Source organism: Pistacia vera, unplaced genomic scaffold, assembly GCF_008641045.1.
Source record: "Pistacia vera cultivar Batoury unplaced genomic scaffold, PisVer_v2 Contig413, whole genome shotgun sequence".
Lineage (NCBI taxonomy): Eukaryota > Viridiplantae > Streptophyta > Magnoliopsida > Sapindales > Anacardiaceae > Pistacia > Pistacia vera.
The window spans coordinates 115,316-143,207 of NW_022196239.1; the positions used below are offsets into that span (position 1 = coordinate 115,316).

The following is a 27,892-nucleotide window of genomic DNA, read 5'->3' on the forward strand; positions in this document are numbered from 1 at the left end:
CGTCAGCTTAGCATCGGTGTTCAAGTCCATCAGTGTTAGCATCGACCCGGCCCACTATATTGGCCCGAATAGATCACCGTCAGTTTATTAAGACTTGTTGTACACACATAGCATGGCTTGTGGAATCTGGAATCAGAGGCATTCCACTCAGTAGATTCTGGAGACCAACCCAAAGTGAAATGGGTTTGACCAGCAGGTATAGCGCTTTTAACTCTGCTTTGTTTTCGACTTATAGTTGCCTCTCAATTTTTATTACTAAATCACCAAAACTATAGTAGCTTCAACTAACCCTTCTTCTCCAATCTCAAGTACCCACCTCTGTTTGTTTTGTGTGCTACTTTTTATTCTTTAGAGCTATTTAATTCAGAGAAGTGTCACATTTATAAGTGATCAACTTTGTGACTAGATTTTTGGGTTTTTTTTTTTTTTTCAATGAAAACCCTAGAAGGAGAAACCTATGGAGTCTTTACAAATTGAAGTACTTCAATTATAATTTTTTTTCAAATAATCACTGTTATGTTCAATCGGTATATAATCGTCTAATAGTTTGCCCTCTTGATTGCTCTGTATTGTGCTGAATTTTGGTTTTTGATGCCGGCTCCAAGCTCAAGTTCGTTGTGGCGTGAGTAACCCATTCCAAATTATGTTGTGATGTTGGTTTTTAGCCGATACTATACTTCAGGTTCATTTGGATCTATTTAACTTGATCACTGTATGTAGCCCTCAAAATCTCTCTTCTTTCTTTTTTTGTTCTTTCTAATAGCAGGTCCCTTCCATGTGAGCATCTATTTTATGCTTGGTTGAATTTTTACCCAACTTCTAGTTTATGTTGGATATTTCTTCTCCCATCATTACAACATTGAGCCATATTGCTTAATCTATGTCAAAATACTTGATTCATAGGCATTCATGTCAATCGTCTGTGGTTTTCCCCTTCTTGAATGTGTATACTGTCTTGCATGTGCCCGATGGGTTTGGAAGAAATGCCTCTACACTGCAGGCCATGAAAGTGAAAACTGGGGCCTTGCTGATGTTGAAGAATTCATGCCGGTTCCACACCTTTGTCGCATAATCCTAGCAGTGTATGAAGATGATATTCGAAACCCAATTTGGGCACCCCCTGGAGGTTATGGAATCAATCCTGATTGGCTTGTCCTACGGAAAGACTATGAAGAAACACAATGCCGTGTACCTCCTTATATGATTTACCTTGATCATGAGAATAAAGACATAATTTTCGCTGTTAGAGGACTTAACTTGGCAAAGGAAGGTGATTATGCTGTTTTGCTTGATAACAAACTTGGGCAGACAAAGTTTGATGGTGGATATGTTCATAATGGGCTATTGAAGGCTGCCGAGTGGCTTTTTGATGCAGAATGTGAAGTATTGAGGGATTTGGTTGAGAATAATCCAGATTATACATTGACATTTACTGGGCATTCACTAGGGGCAGGGGTGGTGGCATTGTTGGTTTTGGTTGCAGTACAGAATCTGAACAAGTTGGGGAACATTGAAAGGAAGAGGATCAGATGCTTCGCGATTGCTCCTGCCAGATGCATGTCACTGAATTTGGCTGTGAGATATGCAGATATTATCAATTCTGTTGTGCTCCAGGTACTTGTATGTTCTCCAGGCTATATGATGTCCACTATGATTATATTTTTTGAGTCTACTAATGTATAGATGCTTATGGCTTATGTTCTGATATAAATTATTGGAATGAATCAGGATGATTTCTTACCTCGAACGACTACTGCTTTGGAAGATGTTTACAAATCACTTTTCTGGTAAAAGATAGTATGTCTTAGATACCTTTTGAGTCTAGTTTATTTGTGTTGATAAACTCTATGATATGTGATGTTAATAATGGCTAAAGGCTAAAGACATTTTGGAAATGTTGTACAACAATAGTTTTTATGATTTAGGCACCATTGCTGTCCATATAAGCTACTAATTCAGCCATGTTTCCTTCATTTTGTGCAGTTTGCCATGCTTACTTTGTATTATGTGTCTGAAGGATACATGCACTCTAGAGGAGAAGAGGCTTAAAGATCCAAGAAGGCTATATGCTCCTGGCCGGCTATACCACATTGTGGAGCGAAAACCCTTCAGGTATTATAAGACGTAACTTGAGTGTGATTATTTTCCTAGACCTTTAATCAACTATGAGATTAAAATTCTTCAGTCTAATTACATCTTGTTATAAATTCATCTTTTAGGTGGGATGATTTAAACTAGACACTACTGTTAGTGCTTAATGTACATTTGTTCTGTTACCCCTGTTTTAGGATCGGAAGATTTCCCGCAGTTGTGAGGACTGCAGTCCCAGTGGATGGGAGGTTTGAGCACATGGTTCTTTCTAGCAATGCAATGTCTGACCATGCTATTATTTGGATAGAGAGAGAATCCCAAAGGGCACTTGATGTAAGTACTCAATGAAAAGCATTCTTTTAAATACTTATTTTGATGCTCGGAACAATAAACCAGTTTCTTTGAGGCTTTATTAAAGAGCTTGATATGGTGGCACATCCATCATATATTATCTGCTGAGTCTAGCTGACTGAGAGATTAGAAAATATCTGCGTGGTTTACCACTTGCTGCTACTAGCTTTTAGACTCCCAGTTCCTTACTTAGGTTTTGTGATACTATATCTTTTTTCTTTACCATATAGTTGATGCTGGAGAAAGATCAGATTATGGAGATTCCATCAAAGGAAAGGATGGAACGGCAGGAGTCCCTTGCTCGAGAACACACTGTGGAGTACAAGGCAGCTCTTCAAAGAGCTGTTGCCTTGGATATCCCTCTGGCTTACCCTCCTTCTCAGTATGGAACATTCCATGAAGGGGAGACTTCTGGCAGATCAAGTGAGCAAACTTCATTCTTGTCCTCTGAGAAAAGGAAGGAAAGTTGGGATGAATTTGTAGGGCGTCTCTTTGATGTTGATGAGTCCGGGCAAATGGTTTTCAAGAAACCAGTCTCATAGACTCACAAAGTTGATATTGTAAATAGCCTGGAGAAAGCATTCTTTGATTCATATGAACTATGAAGCACATTTTTTGGGTTTCATGATTGTAAAGCCTAATGTCTGAAGAGGAACATGAAGATTCATTTCATCATCGACTGTATATTTCAAAAGGATTCTCATGTCCAATGTTGTAACATCCCATGGATTAGAAATCAACAGGCCATGATATGGGTAAGCTTGATTTATGTTTTCGAACTTTATGGCCCATTTCTTTTGCTCTCCCACTTGATCATTTATCGTGTATAATCAAAGAGTCATACCAAAAGTTGAATTAAGCGAGTCAAACCTCATAACATTGGTTGTACATGAAACCATAGAAACTGCAGCCTTTTTTCTCACTGAAAGTGGTCTTTATAACATACGCATTCCAGATCTACGATCCATGGAGTATACTCGAATAGAACCAACCAGAGCCATTAACGTTGTGCAATTGACCCAACTCACCCAAATAGTGAATAATTAGAAGTTTTGACTGATATACAACAAAAGGTAGTTGACTTTCAAGCTCAGCAGTGTAACAAGGCCATCACTCGGCAGCAACTTGGCCATCTATCTCCTTGAATTTTGGGTGCTTTTCATTTGGAAAAACTTGGAGATCAGGAGCCGATTGCCCTGCAATTGGAGGAGGAAAAAGTTTTTAAGTCTACGGCTTATAAAGCATGACTGATAACATGCCTTTTTAGGTTTAAGTCTCGAGTCTCAACACTTCAAAATCCATGGTTGCATATTAATCAACAACATGAACGTTTCATGTAGGGGCAAGCAAGTTCCATTGTAACATGTATCTTAAACAGTTCAGTATAGATAAATTTTTATTGTCCCATCAGTTACAATAGAATTTAACATAAGTGGCACCAAGGAAATTTACACTTGGCCAAACTGAAACATAATGAAAGCATGGAAAATAAATAAATTAAAGGAGAGAGTCAACTCACCGTGCATCCTCTTGACAAATCGTTCAAACTCTAAGAAGTTGTGTCTTTCCATTAGAAGTGAGCTTAGCCTGAGGTAGGTAAAAGCAGATAAATGTCTCCCATCTGGATCATTTCGGGGCTTAGCATTTTCTAGTATCTTGTTATAGCCTTCTCTATCATAACAAGGGAGAGCATTCTCACTAGCAACTAATATGGAAACATCCCATGCAGCATTCAGCACCTGGAAATAAAAAAGAAGATATCAAATTACATGCAATCTTATAGGAAATCCAGCCCCAAACTAATCAAACTCTAATAATAATTACTAGACAGATCCCAACCCGAAAAGTTTTTGGATGTAGATCACAAACCACTTAGAATTTTGGTAAAAAAATTGCCCAAATTAACCACCATTCTCCAAATTTGACTAAAAAGATGCATCTTCTTTTCATTATAGGAGACCTCTTCTTGACAGGGTTAAAAAGTTCTATACCCAGTTACAACACCATCATAATAGAAATGTCTGCACTTACCTGCCATACCAATCCTTCAGGGTCTGCCAGCGCCTCTGGAAAGTCCTCATGCTGGTCCAGTGTACGCAATTCAACACATGTGAAGTTTAGTGCAACCCCATACTTCTTCAACATTGCTGCGATTGAAGCATAGCCATCACGATTTGATGGGTTGTAGAAGCCAGCAGTCAATTCAGCAGCGTGACTAGCTGTTTTGTACCACCAATGAATCCCAGATAGCTGTTCATCAATCAAAACAGAGCAAAGAATCTTATAGTAAACTTGACAAGGAAATAATATTTTAAATGATATTTTTTGACAAAATAAAACTGTCCCTTCTTTAAAAATTAAAAAAAAAAAAAAAAAAAAAAAAAGCACTCTGAGAAGGTGACTCACCTTGGCAGCAATGTTAGTTCCTTCAAAAGCCAAATTGGCTAGAGCAAGTACACGATCACCGTGATCGACTAAAACTTGAGAATACCAATTAAGGAAGAACCTACCATAGTAGCTATCATAGTCACCTCCATCTCGAAAAAACCCAGTCTCATGAGGTGAAGAATTGTAAGAACCTGCATTATCTGGACCTCTAGCCCAAAATGAGTGCCCCCTTGCTTCTGCTGCGTTGCTCAGACTCTTCATCAAGTACTTATCATAACACTGAACTAAAACAGTTTGTATCAGTGTGTTAAAGAATTGAACATATGAAAAATATATAATAGTATGAGAAAATACGGATTCAATCATGGCGGTGGAAGATTAAAGGTTATCAAATAATCATTTGGAAAGGTGATCATAGTGCCATAACTCTTATATAGGCTCTTCTTGGTGAGGAAAAATTTCTGATCACCAATTATTCAAAATTGTACCTGGAATTCACCAATACCAGGGTATCTCCAGCCATGCTTTGCAGGATAAGAAGGATACCTTAGCTCCCCACATGGACCAAGTCCAACTTCAATCTCAGAGATTACTCCATCCTTAAAGAACACATCACATTCTACCCGAAAACTTCTCATGTAATCGAAGTAAACCTATGTCACCAAACAAAAGTTACAAATCACTAGATTCAGAGATCTCATTATGCATTAAACAATGGCATAGTCACCATGAAGGACGATAAATAAATAATTAAGCAGAAAAAGTTGAAGCTCAACTCTATGTAACATAAACTTGGAAATATAGCCAGAGCTGAAATCATTTAGAGTAAAACATGTACTTCTTTTAAAGAATATAGTTGTTGCTAGATGTTGGAACCCTCCTGTAACAGAGAAACTCACAGCAACCAACACACACACACACAAGGCAATAGGCAAAGATAAAAGGAATAACAGATTGTATTAATAGCTACTAAATGGAAGAACAGAACAAATGCAATTAGCAAACTGATAAATCCCAGCAGTTCGAGGAGCTGGGGACCTCCCACCCAATTTCCAGAATATAAACTCCCTCCTACCCTCCACTCTCTTTCCCATTTATAAGCAAGTTATTCCCTTCTGTAACAGACTTGACAGCCACCTGTCCAGCCACCTGTCCAGACTCATAACAGACTCCAACATCCTAACAACTTTTATTGTACACCTCAACCCCTGAAAACAAACTCATACCCAGCACCTCTTTATTCTTATTCCTACTTTTGCCCTTGGATTTATAGACCTTATGTATGGGAGGTCTAACACTAGATAAGAGTTTTTTACAAGAATGATATTATTCATATTTGTAGCAATAGATTTGCAATGTTTATGTTTCAATATAAATAAAATATCCTAGCAGTTTTAGCTGGTGGTAGCGCTACATAGCAAAGTAAACACTTTAGATATGTAGCATATTGCTTAAGAGAGGAAAAAAAAAAAAAAAAAAAAATGAAACATGACAATAAAAATAAAATTCATTTATAAGTTTCCTGAACAAAAATGATATAAACATAGAAATCTAACTTTGCCAAACAATCTTACTCCTATGTAGTACCTCAATAGCAGTTCGACCTCTTAAAACCCGTTCTTTGTCAACTCCCCATGTTAGGCATTCAAAGTTGCGTCTTCCTTCTCTATCTGTGAAATATATGTCAGGATTACTTTGACCAATTTCCATAACCCACTGCGGGAGTGGAATATGTACATCATCACCGATATTTCCTCCACATTCATGAAATGACATAACAACCTGAGTACATTTTAAATTTGTTAATAAAATTGACTGATTTCCTTGTCAATGATGACTTTAAGTAGATATCTAGCTTTTTAATGTTCCACCAAACACGTAACAAACATTTCTAATTACAAATAAAACTCCTATGAATCCACTCAACTCAAGAAACTCAATTTACCCTTCCGTAGAAAAGTTTCAAATTCGCAAGTGTATAAGGAAATTAGGCTGACAATCATTCCTCATGTAACTCAACTAAGCCATGACATTGACAGTACATAGTTGTCTACAAGGTCGATTAAGGCATTAAGACAGTATACTCTATCAGGGTTATATTCTTGATATAATTCCTGAGCAATTCAAAAGTTTCCTTTCACTCAGCTTGATAATAATTTAAAAAAAAGGGGGTAAAACTTAAGCTTCTCATTCTAATTCTAATGACAAGGATTCTATATGCCAACAGTGTCCCAACATTCTTTGCTCTCCACTACCTAACCCCCTTAATTTTGAAAGCATATTTACAGATTGCTCTCCCAGGTCTTTTCCAAATATACCAAGTACTAATGAAAATTCCTGTTGATGGTCTTTTTTATTAATGCCGCTAAGCAAATTTAATTGCTCTGAGAAGAAAAAGTATAGTCTGAATTTGACTCCTTAGTTTCACAGGATTAGCTGATTAGTAAGCTCCTTATGACATGCACAATCAGTTTTATATCATTGATGTAATTTTAAAAATACCAGTTAGCTTATGTGTGAGGAAAAAACAGTGTGTAAATAATTCAAGTATCCATCAACAACAATCAAAAGGTAAATTAAAAGAGAAACAGTGTACCTGTAGTTTGAGCTCAAGTTCATGCACGATCTGAAAAAGCTTCTTGTATCCACTCCAATTGTATACCTGAGGAGTATGTGCTTCGACTATTCCCCACCAGCAATCAACCATAACGCCATCAACATTAACAGATTTCAAGATCCGTAACTGTTCCACCAGACTATCTGGATCAACCAGCTCACAGTTCATATCGATCACGCCTAGCTGTCATTCCCCACAACTTAAGTCACGTCTAGCTAATAGCTAATAGGTCGAGCAAAACACAACTCTCAACACAATCCCAACAAGGCACATAAATCTATAAAATACAATACAACCACACATATAGTGACAGAATTTAAGCAGAAAAAAAAAAAACACTCACTCACCGGTAGCATAACATAGACAGGAACATAAGGTGTCCCATTAAAATCACGCTCTGGCAGTTTCAATGGTCGGCGTACAACCTATGAAAAGAAAACGTAATAAATTAAAATGGCATCAGAATCAAGTTGAAAGACTATCTAGCAGAGAGAAAATATTCAAATATAATATTTTCTACATTAAACGCTTTATCTTTTACTAATCTCATTACCCCATTTCTATTTTCTGTCAAATGTAAAGGTTTTCACCATCCTTGAAATTATTGTAAACCTTCACACCTTTACTCGTTTCTAATATTTGTTGGGGGGGTTGTGGTGTTGGGGTGTGGAATGATAGAATATACAAAGGAGCAATATAATTTCAATTTCAATTTCAAATCTGCCAAAAGAACAGCTAATTCACCAAATAAATTTTCAATAGGAAAAAGAACAAAGTGCCAAAGTAATATTACCTTATTTTCATCTTCGGCATCCACAGAATCATCAATTAGAGGGTGCTCTTCGGTTTTTTCTCCTTTCTCTCTCGCCATAACCAAACTCCGACAGGAAGACTTGAAACGACACCAATTGCAGTCATTGGGACCCCGTAACCCGAAAGACACCCGACAGGAAGTCAAAAGCGACTGCTTATGTGAAAACGACGAAGCATTTCTCGCAAAACATGGAGCATAAGAGCTTAAGCTTTGATTGAGATGAATTGATGAAATATCCATTTGGAAATTGTAACACTAGCGCTCTATTTGTTTCGATAGAAAAGCAGAGTAAAAGATCAGGTGAGTGGACATTGAAGCGCAAAAAGTGAGTTTGAATGTTACTTTTCTAGCCAACTCAAAGCAGAAGTAAGTAGAAAAGTGATTCGGAGAGAGAACGGGGGAGATACGGTAAGAGAAAATGGCGCCTAAAGAAACCGTTACTCGTGAGGTACTTGCGTCAGATCCAAGATGATGGGTAATTCTAAAATTTTTGCGCGGGTATGGTCATCTTGGATCTGACGCGACTCATATGACCTGTACACGTAACTGGTAATGCGGAGGATGATATTTAAACTTGATTGTACATTCAATATGGGCCATTTGAGTTGTTATTGGTAAAGATTAGTCACCATCTACATTATTGGGCCCTTGAAGAGGCCCAAGTTCTGCAGATTGTGGAGGCAGATCCATCCATTAGTGATTCGGCGAGGCCCAAGTCATCCTCTAGTTCTTAAGAAGCCCATATAGGTATGGGTCCCAGATCTGTCGCGAAGCACGTGGATATTTTTGAAGATTGTGTCACGGCCAAAAGGTTCCCGCAAATGGAGGTAGATGATGACCCATGACGGTGAAATGACGACTATCAACATTTAATATTGTTGTCTCATCCAAATAAATATCACTATAATTAATGCTGCACTGAATCGCAGGATTAATTCAGGTACCAACAANCATTATTGGGCCCTTGAAGAGGCCCAAGTTCTGCAGATTGTGGAGGCAGATCCATCCATTAGTGATTCGGCGAGGCCCAAGTCATCCTCTAGTTCTTAAGAAGCCCATATAGGTATGGGTCCCAGATCTGTCGCGAAGCACGTGGATATTTTTGAAGATTGTGTCACGGCCAAAAGGTTCCCGCAAATGGAGGTAGATGATGACCCATGACGGTGAAATGACGACTATCAACATTTAATATTGTTGTCTCATCCAAATAAATATCACTATAATTAATGCTGCACTGAATCGCAGGATTAATTCAGGTACCAACAATAAAAATCATTTTTTTATGTTAATCGAATAATTCACCGACTCTGTACTCACAAAGGAATTTATTGAACTTGGAAATTTAACATAAAAATAATAATAAGAGAATCCTCTATATTTTAATGTTAACTGTGCGGCACGATAATTTTAAATGTCAACTGTTGAGACCAATTATTCCCAACCTAACACGTGATATTGTTTGAAGATTTAAAATTCTTTTTTAACATTTCTCATGGTTTTTAGCTTCTGTCCTCTGAGCGAATAACTACGACAAACAAAACAAAAGCTTTTGCATAAAGACGAACACAGTTCACCCAAAAAGCCAAAATACTTGCTTGCCTCGATTATGTAATTGGTCAAAAGCTATAATCCAAAGTGCTTCCTTCTTCTTTCTTTTTTTATTTTTCTGATTCTCTTTACCTCCTGTAGGTTGGGCATCCATACGCCACAATAATTGAAGGAAAATTTTGTAGTAATCCAGGGCTGAGGAAATGTAAATTTACGTAGTAACTTCAATTGTTGACAGTAATGACAGTGTGACTGAAAATGATAGAAGCGAATATTAAATTGTTTTGTTCAAAAGAGATGTAAAAAGACAAGGTTAAAGCGAAGCACTGACAGGTTTCATCGTCTCTTCTGTTCTGCCGCCCAATAATGTCATTCCTCTATTAAACACTTCACAAATTTCATCTTTTTCAGTCAGTCTTCACCTACCGTTTCAGGCTTCATCATAACTCACTCATTCACCGTATCACTACCTCTGATAACTGCAAATTTCAACGGAATCTTCTCTAGAGTTGTATGTAGAAGTTTTCATTGGTTGAGAAGATGAAGAAATTTCGGAATCCATAGAGAGAGTTGGGTTAAAACATGTGGTAATTAAAGTTAGTAAAGAGAGAAAAACAAGAATTTATATCGAAGAAGACAAACGTCATGACTTTTTACTGGCTACTGCTCTCTGCTCTCTGAAATCTGAATAAAGATTTTATAATTTATGGGCTTTAATGGGGGCCCAATAAGAAAACGTTATTAGAGTCAAGCTGTCAATAGTATAGGGTCCACTTTTCTTTACTGTTTCTTCAATGTTATTGTTACCAACTTTTTCTTGGTTTCAGCATGATATTTATATTTTTGAATGGGCAAATTAAAATATAGGTTGATGAAGTATATTTTTAAATTGTTTTTTCTTTTTAAAAAAGTACGAAAAAGATTGAAAGATAATTAAAGTTTTACCATAAATAAAATTGGCCTGTACTTTTTTACATAAATAAATAAATACAATTGTTTTTTATCCTGGATATTCTTCATTAAATAATATCGTGTCCCACAGTTTTAATTAAAGAGTAAGATCATAGAAAGTCCAATTTTCCTCTGGCTTTTTGGCTCAATGCTATGTGTACTTGAAGGCTTCACCAAAGTTGGTATGAGCTATGTGTGATTAGTCATAGAATCAGGATTTGTTGACACAAGTTCCCTACACTTGGTTTTTTTTTTTTTTTTTTTTTCTTTTGTTTCTTTTTCACTCTACTGAAAGTGTTGAACAGTTGATGAGTTTTCTTGCTTTACTATAACCTGAATTGAGGTGGTACTTGTGTTTGTGAAATGGCTGCTAATGCCACCCAAAACCATGATGGGTTGTTGCAAAACTTAAGAAAACAGCTTGCAGTGGCTGTTAGAAGTATCCAGTGGAGCTATGCAATTTTCTGGTCATTATCAACTACACAACAAGGGTATGTTACCTCCACGGTTTTTTTTTTTTTTTTTCACAAAGTTATTTCCATTCTTCTGTCAAATTCCCTTTTTGGGTGTCTTTCTCTTGACTTGTATATCTGGGTTTGTGTAGTTTTTGGAGTGTCTTGAATTTGTGGATATCATCTCTCTATCCAAAATGATAACTTTACTTTCTGGTCTAACTCAGATTTTTCTTGGTAAATTATGGCTTTTCTGCCGCAGAAAATGCAATGACGTTGCCTTATGGTAAAAATTGATGAAACTGGCATCTGGGTTGGTTTACTCGTTTCTTAAATTTCCTGAGAAGTTGATGTTTAATATCTGTATGTCATTTTGGAATGCAATTTAAGAGCTCAGATTTTGATTTCTTGGCAGCTATAAATGGACCACCTGAAAGTTAGTGGTATGAAGTCGGTGGGTTGTTTACCATTTGGCAGTAAAGAAATGTTACAATACACAAGCTTAATGCTTAGTCCCTTTTTTACATGGATATTTGTAGAAAATGGGAAAGTGGATAGTGAGGTTTTGCTGATTTGATGTGAAAATGGCCGCTGAAAGTATTTCCTCTTTTGATTAGTTATTAATAAATGACATATAATGAGTATAGTTTACATACTTTTCATTCATATTCTTTGTACTTACCTAGATAAAATGTGGTCTGGTCAACATTCTTTAGGGTGCTGGTGTGGTTTGATGGATACTACAACGGAGACATCAAGACTATGAAGACTGTCCAAGCCATGGAAATTAAAGCTGATAAAATAGGTTTACAAAGGAGCGAGCAACTAAGAGAGCTTTATGAGTCTCTTCTGGAAGGAGAAAGTGAGCAGGCTAATAAGAGGCCTTCTGCTGCATTGTCTCCGGAGGATCTCACAGATGCAGAGTGGTATTACTTGGTTTGCATGTCCTTTGTATTCCATACTGGCCAAGGGTACTATCTCTGTTCTATTGTTCAAATCTTAATTTTTTCTCTAACTGGCTAATGATGTTTCCCCTCATAATCTTGTATTATTACCACTGGTCTAACTGTAGTAGCATGATACTTCAACATTGTTTCATAGTTTGCCAGGAAGAGCACTTGCAAATGGTGAAACCATATGGCTATGTAATGCTCAATATGCTGATAGTAAAGTATTCTCACGTTCTTTATTGGCCAAGGTAGATATTCCTTATTCTAGTTAAATTCAGTTTAAATGATATCATGTGTTCTGTATATAATCATGTATTACAACCAGAGAAACAAACTGACTTTTTGTGTTTCCTTGTTATCTTCTTTCTGCATCTGGTTGTTGACCATTTCTCTTAGAGTGCATCTATTCAGGTATGAGGAACTCTCCTTGAACACCAAAAAGAAAACTAAATATTTAAAAGTGAAGGAGATTATTATAACTGATGATCACAACACTGTCTGCTTGCAACTTAAAAGTTGAACCCATTTTACCAATCTCATTCATTTTGTGAACTTCAATGTTGACATTTTCCTTTGTTTTATTGTTGCAGACGGTTGTATGTTTTCCTCATCTTGATGGTGTGATTGAGCTTGGTGTCACTGAATTGGTAGTTTCTTTTCTGAAGTCAGATCCCCAAGATTCTGTTTTTTTGATTATATGAGCTCTGTAGCTTATTTACCCATTAAGTAATTAGTCTTTCTTTTTATTTTCTGGGTTATTTGAAGATCCCGGAGGATCCAAGTCTCCTTCAACATGTCAAAGCTTCCTTATTGGACTTCTCGAAGCCTGTTTGCTCAGAGAAATCTTCCTCTCCTCCTCATAATGCAGATGATGATAATGACCCAATTTGCGCCAAGGTCAGCCATGAGATAGTAGATACATTGGCATTGGAGAGCCTATATTCTCCCAGAGAAGAAATCAAATTTGATGGTGACGGAGTTGATGACTTACAGGGAAATATCAATGAAGAACTCCACATGGATTCTCCTGATGAATGTTCGAAGGGCTGTGAGCATAATCACCAGACTGAAGACTCTTTCATGCTTGAAGGTATTAATGGTGGGGCTTCTCAAGTTCAAAGTTGGCATTTCATGGATGATGACTTCAGCAATGGCCTACCAGATTCCATGAACTCAAGTGACTGTATATCTGAAGCTTTTGTGCACCAAACAAGGGCTACTTCTTCTCCAAAGCGCGAAAATGTTGGAAAAATTCAATTGAAAGAACTTCAAGAAGGCAATCATACTAAACTAAGTTCCTTAGATCTTGGAGCAGATGATGACTCACAATACAAAAGAACTCTTTCTGCTATTTTGGCAAGCTCAAATCGTTTGACTGAAAACCTGTGTTTTCTTAGTTGTGGTAACAAATCCAGCTTTATGAGTTGGAAGAAAGGAGGAATAACTGATGGTCATAGGCTACGAGTACAGCTGAACATATTAAAAAAGATTTTATTTACGGTCCCTTTGATGTATGGCAGTTGCCCTCATAAGTCGCAGAAGGAAATCTGCGGAAAAAATTGCCTTACAACAATGGGAAGGGATGATTTTTGCGCTGGACATGTTTCATCAGATCAGAGAAGAGAGAATGAAACATTTATGGTCCTAAGGTCAATGGTTCCATCTATTTGTGAGGTGATTCTGCTATAATCTGTTCAAATTATGTTGTCATTTCTTTTTTCTGATAATCTTTTCTCTAGGTTTCTGTCACTGTGACAAAATACTTTGGGAAGTTTACGAAAGTTATCAACAATATCTAATTTCTGAACCATGCAGCTTATTGACACTCTAATTTAGTTAGTAATGCCTTCACAATGACTGCAAATTTTCGAAATGACTTTCCCCTTTCTTCATTGTTTTTTTTTTTTTTTTTTCATAAATCATTGTTGGGAAATCAAATGCTTGGCTGTCTTCTGATTTTCTTATCAGTTAAGTTGATCGTTTTTATGCAGGTTGACAAAGCATCAATTCTCAATGACACTATTAAATACTTGAAAAAGCTTGAGGCAAGAGTAGAAGAGTTGGAATCCTGCATGGACTCTGTTGATTTTGAGGCAAGGCCTAAAAGAAATCACCTGGATATGGTAGAACAGATATCTGATAACTATGACAACCAAAAAATTGATCAGGGAAGGAAGCCTTGGATAAACAAGAGGAAGGCCAGTGACATTGATGAAACTGACCCAGAAACCAATAAAGTTGTTCTCAAAGATGGCCCACCATTCGATGTGAAAATCAGTATTAAAGAGAAAGAGGTTCTGATTGAGATGAGATGTCCATATAGAGAATTTATATTACTAGATATCATGGATGCTATAAACAATCTGCACTTGGATGCCTACTCAGTTATATCGTCAAATCTTGATGGCATTCTCACCCTGGCCCTTAAATCTAAGGTTTGTGTTAAGGTCACTCTTAGCAGATTCCCCTCCCTCTCCCCACCCTTTTTCTTCATCTTCTCTGCATAACTTAGTATATTTGGACTTACTTTAATCTGGCCTTCAGTACAACATTTTAGCTGCATTCTGAATTCTCCCCTGCACAAACAAATGCACATGTTTAACTCATTTGAATTGGTTTCAGTTTCAAGGAGCAGCCGTCTCACCAGCAGCAATGATTAAACAAGCTCTATGGAAGGTTGCTGGCAAGTGTTAGGAAGTCGGATCAAACTAGTAATCGACCTACACTAGTAGGATTTTCAATTCTGTAGATTTAGTTTCTTCTATGTAACGTGTAGTTGTAATGTGAGAAACTGGATCCACTTCCTCCTGACATGTTTCTGCATCAACTCGTCGGCCTCATCTAATGATCTGACTTATGACTTGCCCCATTGATGTAGAACAAACCCTTCAATGTAATCTATCTACTATTTGCTCATGCTGTATCTCACTTCAGTTGAATAAAATGCTTTAATTTATGATGCAATTTCCGTATCTTATTGATCCATATAATTGATTGATTGATGGAATTCTGATTTGTGGCTTCATGAGCACATCATTGTGATTCTTTAATTTGTATTACTACTGTCTACATGTGAGCTGAAATTAAATTGAGAATATTCTATCTCTAATGGGTCTGCCAAAATTGCAAGTTGTCAAGTGCCACTTCATGCAATCAATTATTAAACGGCTCAAGAACGAGGAAAAGATTGAATAAAGGCAGGCAATATCACCTCCTAGCCTAACTCAATTTTCGTTGCAGCAGAAGTCAACGGAAACCCCTGGTGTCGTGAAAGCAAGGAAGATTTCTCTTTACACTGGGTCATTCATAACCATCTCGCTTTGCGTTGCCTTCTGTTCTGTTTTAATGGATATTAAAAATCAAAATCTAAAGCAAGGAATAGCAAGCCAAACCGCCGCAGGGTGATCTAGCAGTCATTAGGATTCTTGAGTATATTATTTAAGAAGTTTGAGTTTGATCTCCTGTATTGCTAATAGATGTAAATAAGGAAATTACTCAACTGTCAACTTAAGGTTCAGAGAATTAGTTGAGATGTGCACAGTTAACCCAGATAAACGATACTCCCGTCAACCAAAAAAAAAAAAAAAAAAGAATAAGCATAACAAAAAGTAGGGTCTATTATATATTTCCAGACAATACAATCATAAGTAGATAAATAGAGAATATAATACATAAGTTGGAAGTTTGGAAGTTAACTCCCAACCGTCCAGCCTTTGCCCTATTACTACCAACAGGTCAGAGCTCCCCAAACCCAATGGAATCCCTTCTCTCATCTACGCTCAACACACTGGAACACAATTTTTAGTCCCTAACATGAACAACAAATGGAAGGTTAAGAAAATATTGACTTCATTCAAATTTGGAGTCCGATCCCAGCAAAAGTCTTGACTGTGAATCCGACCTTTTCAAACTCCCTTTTACATTGGTTTCTCGAATTTCAGATAATCCAAGCACACAAATGCTTGTAAAGTTTCATATTGCCTTCCCTACCACTTCATCTGGTGCCAAAATCACCTTTTCATCTTCAAAGCACCAAAGAAAGCTAGAGATAAACGATTAGCTGGTGCTTTAAAATAACTCGATGTTCTGATGATCTAATTTTTCGTTGCTCCAAGCTTGCAACATATCTCCAATGTTCACCACCAGGTTCCTTCAAATGGGCTAATGTCCACCACTTTCCCTCTTTTGATCTCACTTGAAGCCCACCAATTTCATCTTGGTACACGATAGTTACACAGCTCAGTCTGTGTGCATTCCTAGCCCCTCTACTTCATTCTCCAAACTTTGTGGCGGAGTGTAGTTAATAATCCTCAAATATCCATGACAATTCTTGAATTCTGATTCATAGTATTTCTTCTCGAAACATCCCCCAGCACATTAGCAATACCTCTATAATTTTCTTTGATATTCTGTCATCTTGCTGCATATTCTTGCAATATCTCACTGTCAGGAGTAAAAAACAGAAAAGAGACAAGTTAAAAAGTACAAAAAGAAGAAAGATACACTCTGAAATGGGAGGTATAAGTTTCAGAAATAATAATAATAAAAAGATACCTAAATTCAAACTCTGTTGGTCAAAAGTATTTTGCAGAACTCTGAGCAGATGCAAAGAAGTTTGGTCCAGCAACTCGGAGACTCTCGAGAAAGGAGAAGCTATGAAATGAGGAGTATAAGTTTTCGTGGAATAAAAGGACCAAGTTCAAGCTTGTATCGAAGGGAGGCCGAAGAGTTTTTGAAAGCATACTAATTCTCGTTAAACATCCTTGGAAATTCCATGATTGCTGATGAGGAAAAAACCCCATGTTTTGCAGGCTCAGAATGAGGACAGAGGATGAGTCCAAGGGCTGGGAATGTCTAAATTGGAAGATCCCACAGTTTGAGATTCAGACATATGAAGAGAAAAGGTTTGGTTTGTCAACCTAGTTCTTGGGCAATTAAACGATGTTTGGTTATAGGCTTATAGCTTATAACCACACAAAAGCATACACATATGACATATCATATTCACATGCACTAATCAAAGAGGTTAATTTGTTCCTTATGTTTTTAAAAAGACTAGTTAAATCAACTAATTCTGTATTATTCCTGCAAATAGGCAATATTAGCCCTATAATCTTATACTAGTTGCTGCTTTCAATAGATATATTCATTACAGCAACATAGAAAACTGGCAACTAGTTAGTTATAAGTCGACCTAAAGAGCTTGAGATACATCTACTCAACGAAAAAGATGGAATTTGGCTTTATATGTGACAAGTCAACGAAATGAAGTTTGAATAGTTTATTTTGCAGTCAAATGGAGCAATGACAACCTGGTGTATGGCAAGATGGTGTCCTCTCCACATGAATTTATCATATTCTGTGTGCATTGATTTCAGAGCTTGGATTCTTACGGAGAAAGTTTGCCCAGCCCATATTCTGGAGACTAAGCATGTAAACCTCTGAATCTCTTGATTCATATTTTTCATTATATAGAAACAACTAGAATCTTCTTATCTGTAGCATAACTCATGAGAAATTCCAGAATAAATGAATATAATGGATACCATTTACTAATGGAAATACATCAGATTAGCTCCAATTTACAGTGGTAAAATTTTCAGTGCCTGCACTTCCCACTGGACTCAATTGCTTCGTGAACCCTAGCGTATAAAAACTAAGACAATCAAATCTGATGCCCATTTGACTTACGAACACCATTTAGTTTTATAAAACAGAAATTCTGAAATCCACAGTCCCAGTTCACTATTGTGAAATCATAGTTGGCAAACAGTGTGTGCGTTATCAAATACCTTGGATTAAAGAAACTTGATTATTTCTCAAATGTACCATTAATTGAAACCCACTTACCTCGTAATGAGCGAAAAACTCATAATTGGCCATCAAATGGCAGACATAAGCTGATAAGCACGACCACCACCTTGTTTTATAGTTGTAAACAATCTATCAAAATCATTACAGGCTCTGTTTCTACTTTTTAAGTTATTAATTTAGAGTAAACGACTTTTTTTCGTTCAAATAATGGCTTAATGATATTTTTTCACCATAAACTTTAAAATACCACTTATTACTTAATTAATATTCTATTTTATTCTAGCATCATTGTGACCCCACACCATCACAATTCCCTCCTCGATCATCACTTTCAAAACCCTTCAAACCCTACTCTTACTGACCCGACTAATCTCCCGGATCAAACGATTAGAGTTGGTACAACTGTCACTTCCAAGTCAAATTCCGATCAATATCAACCTCAAAATCAACTTCCACCACAAAAAGACTTATCAGTGTCCTCTTTTCAAAAGCCTTAATCGCCTGTATCGGTTTGCTCTTTATGTCATCGGAATATAATTTGAATAATAAGTATTTTTAAAAGTTCATGGGTGAAAAAATGTCATTAAACCATTATTTGGGTGGAAAAAAATGGTTAACTCTTGATTTTAACCTAGTCATAGATTTCCCACTACTCAAGTTTCACTTAGTTTGAATTTGTAACGAAACCACAATATGATTAATTCCACTTAATAAGCAATAATTAAAGTTTTTACTCACGGATCCTTGTTATATTCAGTCACCGGCCCACATGAGCAAAAGCTCTGAATATATGCGTTTTGATCCCCACAAAACCATTAAAGGCGACGCAGCCACAAGGAACAAACAAGAATTACAATAAACAATATATATATTATACTACTAGCGAAAACATGCTCAGTTGAATATATATAGCAAGAGTTCAAATAACTAAACTTGTTCTTAGATAAAAATCTATATTGATTCAATGATTTTCCATGTTCCGGCTGAGTCGCGATTCTCATTTCCTTTATTATTGTGTCATTTTGTATTATAATTTTTGTGTTTCAACTTTCGAGTGATATGATGCTAATTAATTTTTGAGCTTTAATTTACAAATTATGGCTGAACGACTTGTGCATACCTAAGGTTTGCCATAACGACAAGTTGATACCCAAAAGGTTTTGAAACGATAATTAGATACCTTCCGTCATGTTCTGTTAGTGATTTCTGTTTATTAATAGTGAAAAGACTAAAATACCCTTAAAAGTTTGGATTTTAGTTTTTTATAAATTTAAAAATTTCTAAAAAACCCCCTAGGTTTACAAATTTAACTAAATACCCTAATATATAAATTTTTTGTAAAATAACAAAAACACCCCCGTCACCCACAGTGCCAGATTCCGGCCACCACCGCCGGAATCTGGCCGAAAAGTTGCGTTACAACACAGACCCGTCGGATCTGTGTCGTAACGTGCCGATCTTGCCTTTTCCGGCAAGATCTGCCACAGATCTGGCCAGAAAAGGCCAGATCTGGCCGTCGAAGCAGCAGCCAGATCTGGCCTTTTTTGGCCAGATCTACGGCCAGATCTAGCCTTCGACGCCACATATGGAGTTTTGCGGCGTCGACGGCCAGATCTAGCCGTAGATCTAGCCTTTTTCGGCCAGATCAGCCACGGATCTGGCCGAAAAAAGCCAGATCGAGGCGTTACGACATAGATCCGACGGGTCTATGTCGTAATGCAACTTTCCGGCCAGATTCCGGCGGTGGTGGCCGGAATCTAGCAGTGCGGGTGGCAGGGGTGTTTTTGTTATTTTATAAAAATTTTATATATTGGGTTATTTAGTTAAATTTGTAAACCTAGGGGTTTTTTAGATATTTTTAAATTTATAAAAAACTAAAATTCAAACTTTTAAGGGCATTTTAGTCTTTTCACTATTAATAAACAGAAATTATTAACAGAACATGACGGAAGGTACTTATTTGTCGTTTCAAAACTTTTTAGGTACCAATTTATCGTTACGACAAACATTGGGTATGTGCAAGTCGTTCTCCCACAAATTATTTATTATTTATATAAAACATATGATTTGGAATCTAGAAATTGGGATATATAATTTGGATATATTACTCCTGTTATTTTTTTATTTCTGTAGACAACAATGATATACACTAGAGAAGCACAAACAAACCACTTGCAGACGGGACTGTTTCTCGTAAATGCAAGCACCGTAAAACGACTTCGTATTACCCTAGACAGATTTTTCCTTCTCTTCGTCACAATCACACGCCTCTCCTTGGACCTCGTTTGAATTACTGCGTGCATTTTCTCACTCTCTCTCTCTCCCTCATGAGCAGAAGAGTTCTCTCTCTTTTTCACAGCTGAGCAAGTAAGTATCGGTTAAACATGTGCTGTATTCTCCGCAATGCTTACAAAGTGTTCGATAGAATTACCCAACGACACAGTTTTACAGGAAACGACATACGTATTTTATGTTACGTTACTTTGCCCCAGAAATATTCATACACGAATCCAATCGATCTTTACGCTCAAGAGGAGGACAGTGTAATATCATGTACATCGAAAATTTCGAATTTGGTAAGAAAAAACAAGCCGGAGGAAGCTGTTGGTTTGTTCAAAACGAATTTTATGAGTGATCAAAGGCCGAATTATGTAACGGTATTGAATGTAGCCGGTGCCTTTGGTGCATTGAATTGTTTAGAATTGATAAAAATGGTTCATGGGCTGGTCATCAAAATGGGGTTTCAATCAGAAGTGGTGGTTTTAACGGCTATTCTTGGTTTTTATTGTGATCATGACATGGCAGTTGCCTGGAAATTATTTGAAAAAATATCGAATAAAGATGTTGTTTTGTGTAGTGCAATGGTTGCAGCGTGCGTGAAAAATGCCCTGTACATTGAAGCCGTTGAATTGTTTAGGGAAATGCAGTGTTACGGTGTCAAACGAAATCATGTTACTGTTATGAGCATTTTGCCTGCTTGTGTTTATATTTCTGATGGTCTATCTCTTGGCAAGCAGATTCATGCATTTTCAATAAGGCAAGGGTTTATTTCGTTTACCAACGTCCAAAACTCTCTTGTGGATATGTATGCAAAGTGTAAGGATCTTGGGGCCTCCATTCGGGTTTTCGATGGTAACTGGAAGAAGAATTTAATCTCATGGAGGATTATGATCCGCAGTTGTATTGAGAATGATTGCACCAGAAAAGCGTTGGGTTTCTTTTCATTGATGCAATTTCGTTGTTTTGAACCAGATGAAACTATGATTGGGGACATACTTGTGGCATTATTACAATTGGAAGAGACAACATTTGGATTGTCATTTCACTGCTACCTATTAAAAAAGGGATTTCTCAATTTTTCTTTCCTTGGGACTACGCTTCTCCATATGTATGCTAAGTTTGGTGAGTTGGGTATGGCTAGGAATTTGTTTGATCAGTTGATTCACAAAGATCTCATTGCCTGGAGTGCAATGATCTCTGTATATGCCCAAGGAGGGCAGCCTTATAATGCTTTAACTACATTTAAACAGATGCAATTGAAGAATGAAAAACCTAATGAGTTCACTTTTGTTAGTCTGCTGCTGGCATGTTCTTCAGTGGGAGCTCAAGAGCTCGGGGAGAGTATACATACCCAATTAATTAAAGCAGGCTACACATCAAACTCATACTTGACATCAGCCTTGATTAATTTTTACTGCAAATTTGGTAGGATGAAGCAAGGAAAGGCTCTTTTCGATGACATTTCTAGTAAAGATCTAATCTGCTGGAGTTCAATGATTAAAGGGTATGGAATGAATGGGTATGGAGATGAGGCTCTTGAAACTTTCTCAAACATGTTGGATTCAGGGGTAATGCCCAACGACGTTGTTTTTATTTCTGTTTTATCTGCTTGTAGTCACTGTGGACTAGAATATGAAGGTTGGAGCTGGTTTCACTCTATGAAGGAGAAATATGACATTACCCCGAAACTTTCGCACTATGCTTGCATGGTGGATTTGCTCAGTCATCAAGGGAAAGTCGAAGAAGCCCTTGAATTTGTCAAAAAAATGCCTGTGAAACCTGATAAAAGAATCTGGGGAACACTTATTTCTGGTTGCAGATTAGCACGCGGATCAATTGAGATAGCAGAGTACGTGGTTGAATGACCCATGACCTTGGACCCAAATAATTCTAGGTATCGTAAAATTTTGTTAGACTTGTATGCAGAGGAAGATAAGATGTTATGATGTGTAGAAACTGAAAAATTCTTTCTATTGGGTATTTGCAGCAGGTAAGTTTGTTTAATTGATTCCTTAATTTGTATGCTCTTCTTGTCATGATGTGTTGGAAATATAATTTTAATATTAATAATAGCTGCAAAAATAAGAGTGCCTTAGTTTGATTCTTTCAGTTCGTTTCTCATTTTGTGTTTCTTATAACTAAGCCATCGAAATAATAATTCTGGAACAGAAGTCAAGATCTTGGATTACTTATTGATTAATATTAACCTGAGATATGTTTGAGAGAAGAGAAACAGTGTTCTTGACTTCTCAGCTGGTCCACAATAGATTCCGGAGAAATTTGAAACATCTAGTTTTACATTACTACTCCCTTCCTAGAAGAGGAACTAAGAAAATGTAGATACTCTCCTTAAATTCTCAATTCTATAACTTATATCAAACAGAAGATCNTTGGGCCCCCATTTTTTTGGGGCCCTAGATAGGTGCCTCACCTGCCTACCTCTTAAGCCGGCCCTGCAAGCCGCAGCATTATAGAATTAATAATAACAACAGAAATAATAATAATTTCATGTACAATTCGCAAATGTGTTGCATGAAAAATGAGTTTTATTGGATTTAACTTTCATTGGGTGGTCGAGTGATTAACTAGAATTTTTGAGTGTATAACTCAAGAGGTCTTGAGTTCAATTCATTTCGGTTGCTAATAAGGATGACCATTGGAACTCTTACCCGGCTAATGGTTCCAAGTTCCTGAGGGATTAGTTGAAGTGTGCACAAGCTGGTCAAACACCTCTCATAAAAAAAAAAAAAAAAATGAATTTAAGGATTTAATAACAATTCACCTCCTCTTCTTCAGAATTAACCTTGCTCATGGATGCCATGAAAACCATAAACAGCTAAAAATCTAAAATCTAGAAAATATAATTAAGGGAGCGTTTGGTTAAGGGAATGTTGAATTACTTTAAAGATTACTGTAAATCTTTAGGAAAATGTGTTCGGTTAATTAGTGGGTATGTTATAGTAATATGTTTGATTGGGAGAAATAAATTGATAGGTATGTTATCTAAATTCCGGAATTGTCCTCTAATTAAATATTATTATTATATTATTTTTTAATATTGATTATTATTTGGCTTATATAACCCCCATACATTTAAAAACTTAGCAAAAACAACCCCATAATAAAAGTTTGAAAAATCAACAAAACACCCCCACCAACCCAACCGCTGCCGGTCGTGGACAGCCGGTAACCTAATGGCGCATGGAAGGTAGGAAATGGCCTCTGCGCGCCGTATGGCCATTTCCGACCAGATCTTTGGCCGAAAATGGCCATAAGTGACAGATCTAGCCGTTGACGGCTAGATCGATGGCTGTTAACGGCCACGTACCATTGATCTGGCCGTCAACGGCCATATCAATGCATCACGGCCATTTTCAGCCTTCCGTGTGTCATTCCGGCATCAAGTGGGTAGGGGTGGTGACTTGGGTGAGCTGCAATTTGTTTTGAATTCAATGGTGATTTTGTCCAAAAAGTTAATTAATTGGGGTGAAATAGTAAAAACTATATTCATGTAAATAAATTAAAAAATAAGGGCATTATTGTCCTAAAATTTTATTAATAAGGGATATAATTGTAATGAAAAGAAAAAAAAAAAAAGATTGCCTTCGTAATCTTAGAATACCTAAGAAAATAGAGGTAATTAGATTACCTCCGATATTACTAATAGTAACTACTATTGGTATTTAAAGATTACCGGTATCTTATATTATTTGACAACCAAACGTGGTAATCAAATAATATAAGATGACATTACCTCCCATATAACCCCCAACCAAACGCCCCTAAGGCCTTAACCATTTTCTTAGGTATTATGAGATTACCAAAGTTATCTTTTTTTGTTACAATTTTATCCCTTATTAATAAAAATTTTGGATAATAATACCCCTACTTTAAAACAAATTTCCATTAATATCCTATTTCAATTTTACCCCTGTTTAATTAAAATTTTGGACAATAATGCCCTTATATTTAAAATAATTTACAGACCACCACTGCCACCCAGCCACCACCGCCGACAGTGGCCAACCACCATTGGCCGCCGCCGAAAAATCACTGGAGTCCCTAAAAAAGAACGAGACTCAGTGGGGGACTCTGGGAGGCTTCGGTATGGCCGTTTTCGGTCATCATTGATGGCCGAAAATGACCATATTAGGCCAGATCTGGCCGAAAATGGCCAGAATAGATCTGGCCATTTTCGGCTTGATCCCTGGCCGTTATCGACCAGATTTGGACGAGATTCGGCCATGGACGTGGCCGTTAGCGGCCAGATCTATTATGACCGGAATAGATTTGGCCGCTAATGGCCAGATCTCGTCCAGATCTGGCCGATAATGGTTAGGGATCTGGTCGTTATCTGCCAGATCTGGCCTGATATGGCCGTTTTCAGCCATCAATATGGTCGTTCGAAGCCTCTTGGTCACGGTTAGCTGCTGATGGGGACTTTCAGAGACTTCTGGCAGTGGTCTGCGGTGGCGGCAGGTGGTGGGGTTGATTTCGTAATAAATTAAAGCTTTATATAAGCGGGTGACCGGGTGTGTTTTAACTAAATCTGAAATATTGGGGGTTAAAAGAAATTATTAAAAAACTAATAATATTTGAAAAGGGGACAATTTGGTAATTTAAATAACATACCTTCCAATTTATTCCCCATAACCAAACATATTAATATAACATACCCACCAACTAACCAAACACATTTTTCTAAAAATTCTCAGTAATCTTCCAATGTAATCTATCTTTCCAGTGATCCAACATTCCTAGTAATCTAACATTCTTAGTAATCTATTTCGGCCGAAATAGATCTGGCCGTTAATGGCCAGGTCCCTGGCCGTTTTCGGCCATCAATATGGCCGAAAACGGCCATAGCGATGACTCCCGGAGCCTCCCACTGAAACTCGTTCTTTTTTAGGGACTCCGACGAGTTTTCTGAGGCGGTCCGTGGTGGTTGGCTGCTGTAGGCGGTGGTGGCTGGGTGGCAGTGGTGGTGGTGGCTGAGTGGCAGTGGTGGTGGTGGCTGAGTGGCAGTAGTTTGTAAATTGTTTTAAATTCAAGGACATTATTGTCCAAAATTTTAGTTAAATAAGGGTAAAATTGAAATAGGATATTAATGTAAATTTATTTTAAAATGAGGGCATTATTGTCCAAAATTTTCATTAATAAGAGATAAAATTGTAACAAAAAAAGATAACCCTGGTAATCTCAGAATACCTAAAAAAATGGAGGTAATCAGATTACCTCCAATATTACCAATAGTAGTTACTATTAGTATTTGAAGATTACCAGAATCTTATATTACTTAACAACCAAACGTGATAATCAAGTAATATCAGATGACATTACCCTAATAATCTGACATTACCGCCAACCAAACGCCCCCCAAAGGATATATTTATTAGGGGATTTCTTATGTTTTGGGATATTTATTAACGTGGGTAAAAGTTTGTCAATTAGTATATAAAGGGTATAAATTAAATTTGAAGCTCATGCACGAAGAGAAAAGAAATAAAGAAGAAAAGAACAAACAATTGTCCATTGAATTAATAAAGACAGAAAATAAAAAAGTAAGAGACATCCTAACCATCCCAGAAAAGCAACACAAAGACAGAAAGAAAAGGAAGAGTAAAGCAAACAAAAACACTACAAACAACAAAGCCAAAAGTACCTGCTCCTGATCCTGATCCTGATCCTGAACAAAAGTAACTTCATTTTTCTCTCTAATTTTAATGTGCAATTCCCTTACGCAAACAAGGGGATAGAAAAACAGAAACCGAAACTTACCCCATCAGGCCATCACCCTCATCCCTCAACCTGAAAAAATATAAAATAATACAATAAAGGCACAAAGATTGAAAGAAAATTTACACAAAGTCTGAAGAAAATTCTGATAAGCGACCTGCTTTCTGCAGACTCTCTGCAAAGTCTCCTATTTCTCTCCTCGTTTCTTGTTTCAATGCCCCGCTGACCCTGCTTCTCTCTTCATCATTCATTGCCAGCTATCTACGATTCAAATTCAAAGCATGCAAGTTTTTTATATTTTAAGTTTTTAACCAGATGAATTTCTCCAGGACTCTTTTTCTTAGCCATTATTATTACGCATGGAGTAAACGACATGTTTCCCACCCAAGGTAAAGCGAAATGGCTAGTTCCCACCCTTGGTTTCATAAATTTCAGATTCCATCCTTAAATTAACAGACTATTGATTAATATAACAGTCAAAGGTGAAAAGGTCATTCCAAATTAAACATTCAAACTGAAAATGACCAGCCACTAGAACCACCCCATACAGCCATCACTACCGCCATAAACCACCACTAATTACAAACACTTCCAACCCAAATCAATAATCTATTTGTTATGCTTGAAAAATATAGGGCTGATGCAAGACTCAGTCAGTATAGAAGGTCAGAGCTTGGGTAGGTCCGCAGCTAGTTAAAAGCAGCCACATCGCGTGGTGACCTGAGTAGCCCACTCCTATCAGTAAAGTGAGTGCGCGCCATATCAGCCAGAAGTCATAATAACTACACGTGTCCGATCCCTGCACCAAATCACGTAAATCACTATGGAAGGTGGGCAATGTAACATAAAGAAGGATTTGCACAGATAATTCCACAAACTCACAGATTTAGTAATGATAATCTTAATCCATCCCACTATAAATTGAGAGTTCTTCTCTCATTTACGGGATTAGCTACTCTCTCTCTCAAAAATATATAGCATTCACTCTTGTACAAACATTTGTAAGTCAGTCCGCTAACGCGACCTGACCTCTATCATTAATACAAAAATCAGTGGACGTAGGATTCGTTTCCTTAGCATCCGAACCACTTTAAACGCTTGTCCATTGCTTTTACTCTCATTTTTCACTCTAGACCTGTTCAGCATTTCACATGTGCGTTTGGTTGGTGTCAAAATCGCATATCAACACTATTAAACAATTTAATCACATAATACAAAATACATACTATCAATCAGCCATCAAAGAAATAAGAGAGAAAAGAAAAATGAGGAGGAAAGGAAAAAAAGAGAGAAATCCACCGTTCAAAGGAGAGTTGAGTGGGAATTTTTACAAACAGGTGGAGTGCAAAAATTTACAAAGCTTCGATCGTCCTCCCCCAAATTCCATCAATCCCAGAAAACAAACTCAAAACACTTCTTAACCGATCCCAAACGTCCTCCAAACAACACACAAACAATCTCCTTTCAAAATCTCAGCAAACAAAACTCCAATCAACCCCAATCTCGTCAAAAAAGCACAGCGCAAACGGATGGCAGATTCTTGCTGACAGGCGCCTGATCGTGAAGTGACTAAGCCCCAAAAATCTGGCCACCAATGGGGCGGCAACGGTTGGGGGATGGTGAGGGAGACATGGGGGCGTCGAAAATGGCCTGGAATCTGGATGACAATGTTGTGGCCGGCGAATTGTGGATGAAATCGAGTGGGATGGATGTGGGTTTGTAGAGGTGGAGGCGGTGGAGAGATTTGAGATGTGGGGTTATTTTATAATTCTACTAACTTGGAGGGTAATTTTTTTTTTTTTTTTCTAATTTACTTATCAAGGGCAATATGGCAATAACAGATTCTATATTTGTGTCAATGTCTAGAATTGTTAACAGTGTTATTTTAAAGGAGGGAATT

General features: G+C 37.2%; 4 protein-coding genes and 1 pseudogene across 6 annotated transcripts; 3 read left to right on the forward strand and 2 right to left on the reverse strand.

The window, feature by feature from the left end:
• Window positions 1-116: 116 nt before the first annotated feature.
• Window positions 117-3,221, forward strand: LOC116142671. 2 transcript variants are annotated; one of them, XM_031428090.1, is made up of 6 exons: window positions 117-196; window positions 982-1,614; window positions 1,729-1,787; window positions 1,984-2,112; window positions 2,289-2,424; window positions 2,673-3,221. In XM_031428090.1, exons 2-6 carry the CDS (start codon window positions 1,045-1,047, stop codon window positions 2,982-2,984), a joined length of 1,206 nt encoding a protein of 401 aa, XP_031283950.1. In that variant the 5' UTR covers window positions 117-196; window positions 982-1,044; the 3' UTR covers window positions 2,985-3,221. The 2 variants fall into 2 exon arrangements, with proteins under 2 accessions (XP_031283950.1, XP_031283949.1); XM_031428089.1 differs by lacking the exon at window positions 117-196 and having other exon boundaries at window positions 423-1,614.
• Window positions 3,222-3,374: 153 nt separating this feature from the next.
• On the reverse strand, window positions 3,375-8,786 carry LOC116142670 (beta-amylase 2, chloroplastic). Its single transcript, XM_031428088.1, has 9 exons — window positions 8,241-8,786; window positions 7,795-7,872; window positions 7,427-7,630; window positions 6,418-6,612; window positions 5,319-5,483; window positions 4,849-5,109; window positions 4,474-4,692; window positions 3,962-4,181; window positions 3,375-3,638 (listed from the first exon to the last, which is right to left on the reverse strand). The coding sequence occupies exons 1-9, from the start codon at window positions 8,499-8,501 to the stop codon at window positions 3,553-3,555; spliced, it is 1,689 nt and encodes a 562-aa protein (XP_031283948.1). The 5' UTR covers window positions 8,502-8,786; the 3' UTR covers window positions 3,375-3,552.
• A 2,070-nt stretch (window positions 8,787-10,856) lies between these two features.
• On the forward strand, window positions 10,857-14,922 carry LOC116142634 (transcription factor EGL1-like). 2 transcript variants are annotated; one of them, XM_031428062.1, is made up of 9 exons: window positions 10,857-11,251; window positions 11,929-12,183; window positions 12,314-12,410; window positions 12,559-12,573; window positions 12,753-12,809; window positions 12,928-13,836; window positions 14,154-14,255; window positions 14,331-14,597; window positions 14,785-14,922. In XM_031428062.1, the coding sequence occupies exons 1-9, from the start codon at window positions 11,124-11,126 to the stop codon at window positions 14,854-14,856; spliced, it is 1,902 nt and encodes a 633-aa protein (XP_031283922.1). In that variant the 5' UTR covers window positions 10,857-11,123; the 3' UTR covers window positions 14,857-14,922. The 2 variants fall into 2 exon arrangements, with proteins under 2 accessions (XP_031283922.1, XP_031283921.1); XM_031428061.1 differs by having other exon boundaries at window positions 14,154-14,597.
• Window positions 14,923-16,099: 1,177 nt separating this feature from the next.
• LOC116142649 lies at window positions 16,100-16,834 on the reverse strand (annotated as a pseudogene).
• A 3,526-nt stretch (window positions 16,835-20,360) lies between these two features.
• Window positions 20,361-22,121, forward strand: LOC116142650 (pentatricopeptide repeat-containing protein At1g11290, chloroplastic-like). The gene has a single exon (XM_031428077.1). It carries the CDS (start codon window positions 20,361-20,363, stop codon window positions 22,119-22,121), a length of 1,761 nt encoding a protein of 586 aa, XP_031283937.1.
• Window positions 22,122-27,892: the final 5,771 nt, after the last annotated feature.

Bases quoted from the DNA above. Each gene is read 5' to 3' on its own strand.
- LOC116142671 (XM_031428089.1), top strand. From the start codon at position 910: ATGTCAATCGTCTGTGGTTTTCCCCTTCTTGAATGTGTATACTGTCTT. The intron at 1,615-1,728 runs GTACTTGTATGT...GGAATGAATCAG, and splicing joins TCAATTCTGTTGTGCTCCAG to GATGATTTCTTACCTCGAAC. The intron at 2,113-2,288 runs GTATTATAAGAC...CCCCTGTTTTAG, and splicing joins GTGGAGCGAAAACCCTTCAG to GATCGGAAGATTTCCCGCAG.
- LOC116142670 (XM_031428088.1), bottom strand. From the start codon at position 8,501: ATGGATATTTCATCAATTCATCTCAATCAAAGCTTAAGCTCTTATGCT. The intron at 7,873-8,240 runs GTAATATTACTT...TTCTTTTCATAG, and splicing joins ATGCCGAAGATGAAAATAAG to GTTGTACGCCGACCATTGAA. The intron at 4,693-4,848 runs GTGAGTCACCTT...ATTGATGAACAG, and splicing joins GAACTAACATTGCTGCCAAG to CTATCTGGGATTCATTGGTG.
- LOC116142650 (XM_031428077.1), top strand. From the start codon at position 20,361: ATGTGCTGTATTCTCCGCAATGCTTACAAAGTGTTCGATAGAATTACC.
- LOC116142634 (XM_031428061.1), top strand. From the start codon at position 11,124: ATGGCTGCTAATGCCACCCAAAACCATGATGGGTTGTTGCAAAACTTA. The intron at 13,837-14,153 runs GTGATTCTGCTA...GTTTTTATGCAG, and splicing joins TGGTTCCATCTATTTGTGAG to GTTGACAAAGCATCAATTCT. The intron at 14,598-14,784 runs GTTTGTGTTAAG...AATTGGTTTCAG, and splicing joins CCCTGGCCCTTAAATCTAAG to TTTCAAGGAGCAGCCGTCTC.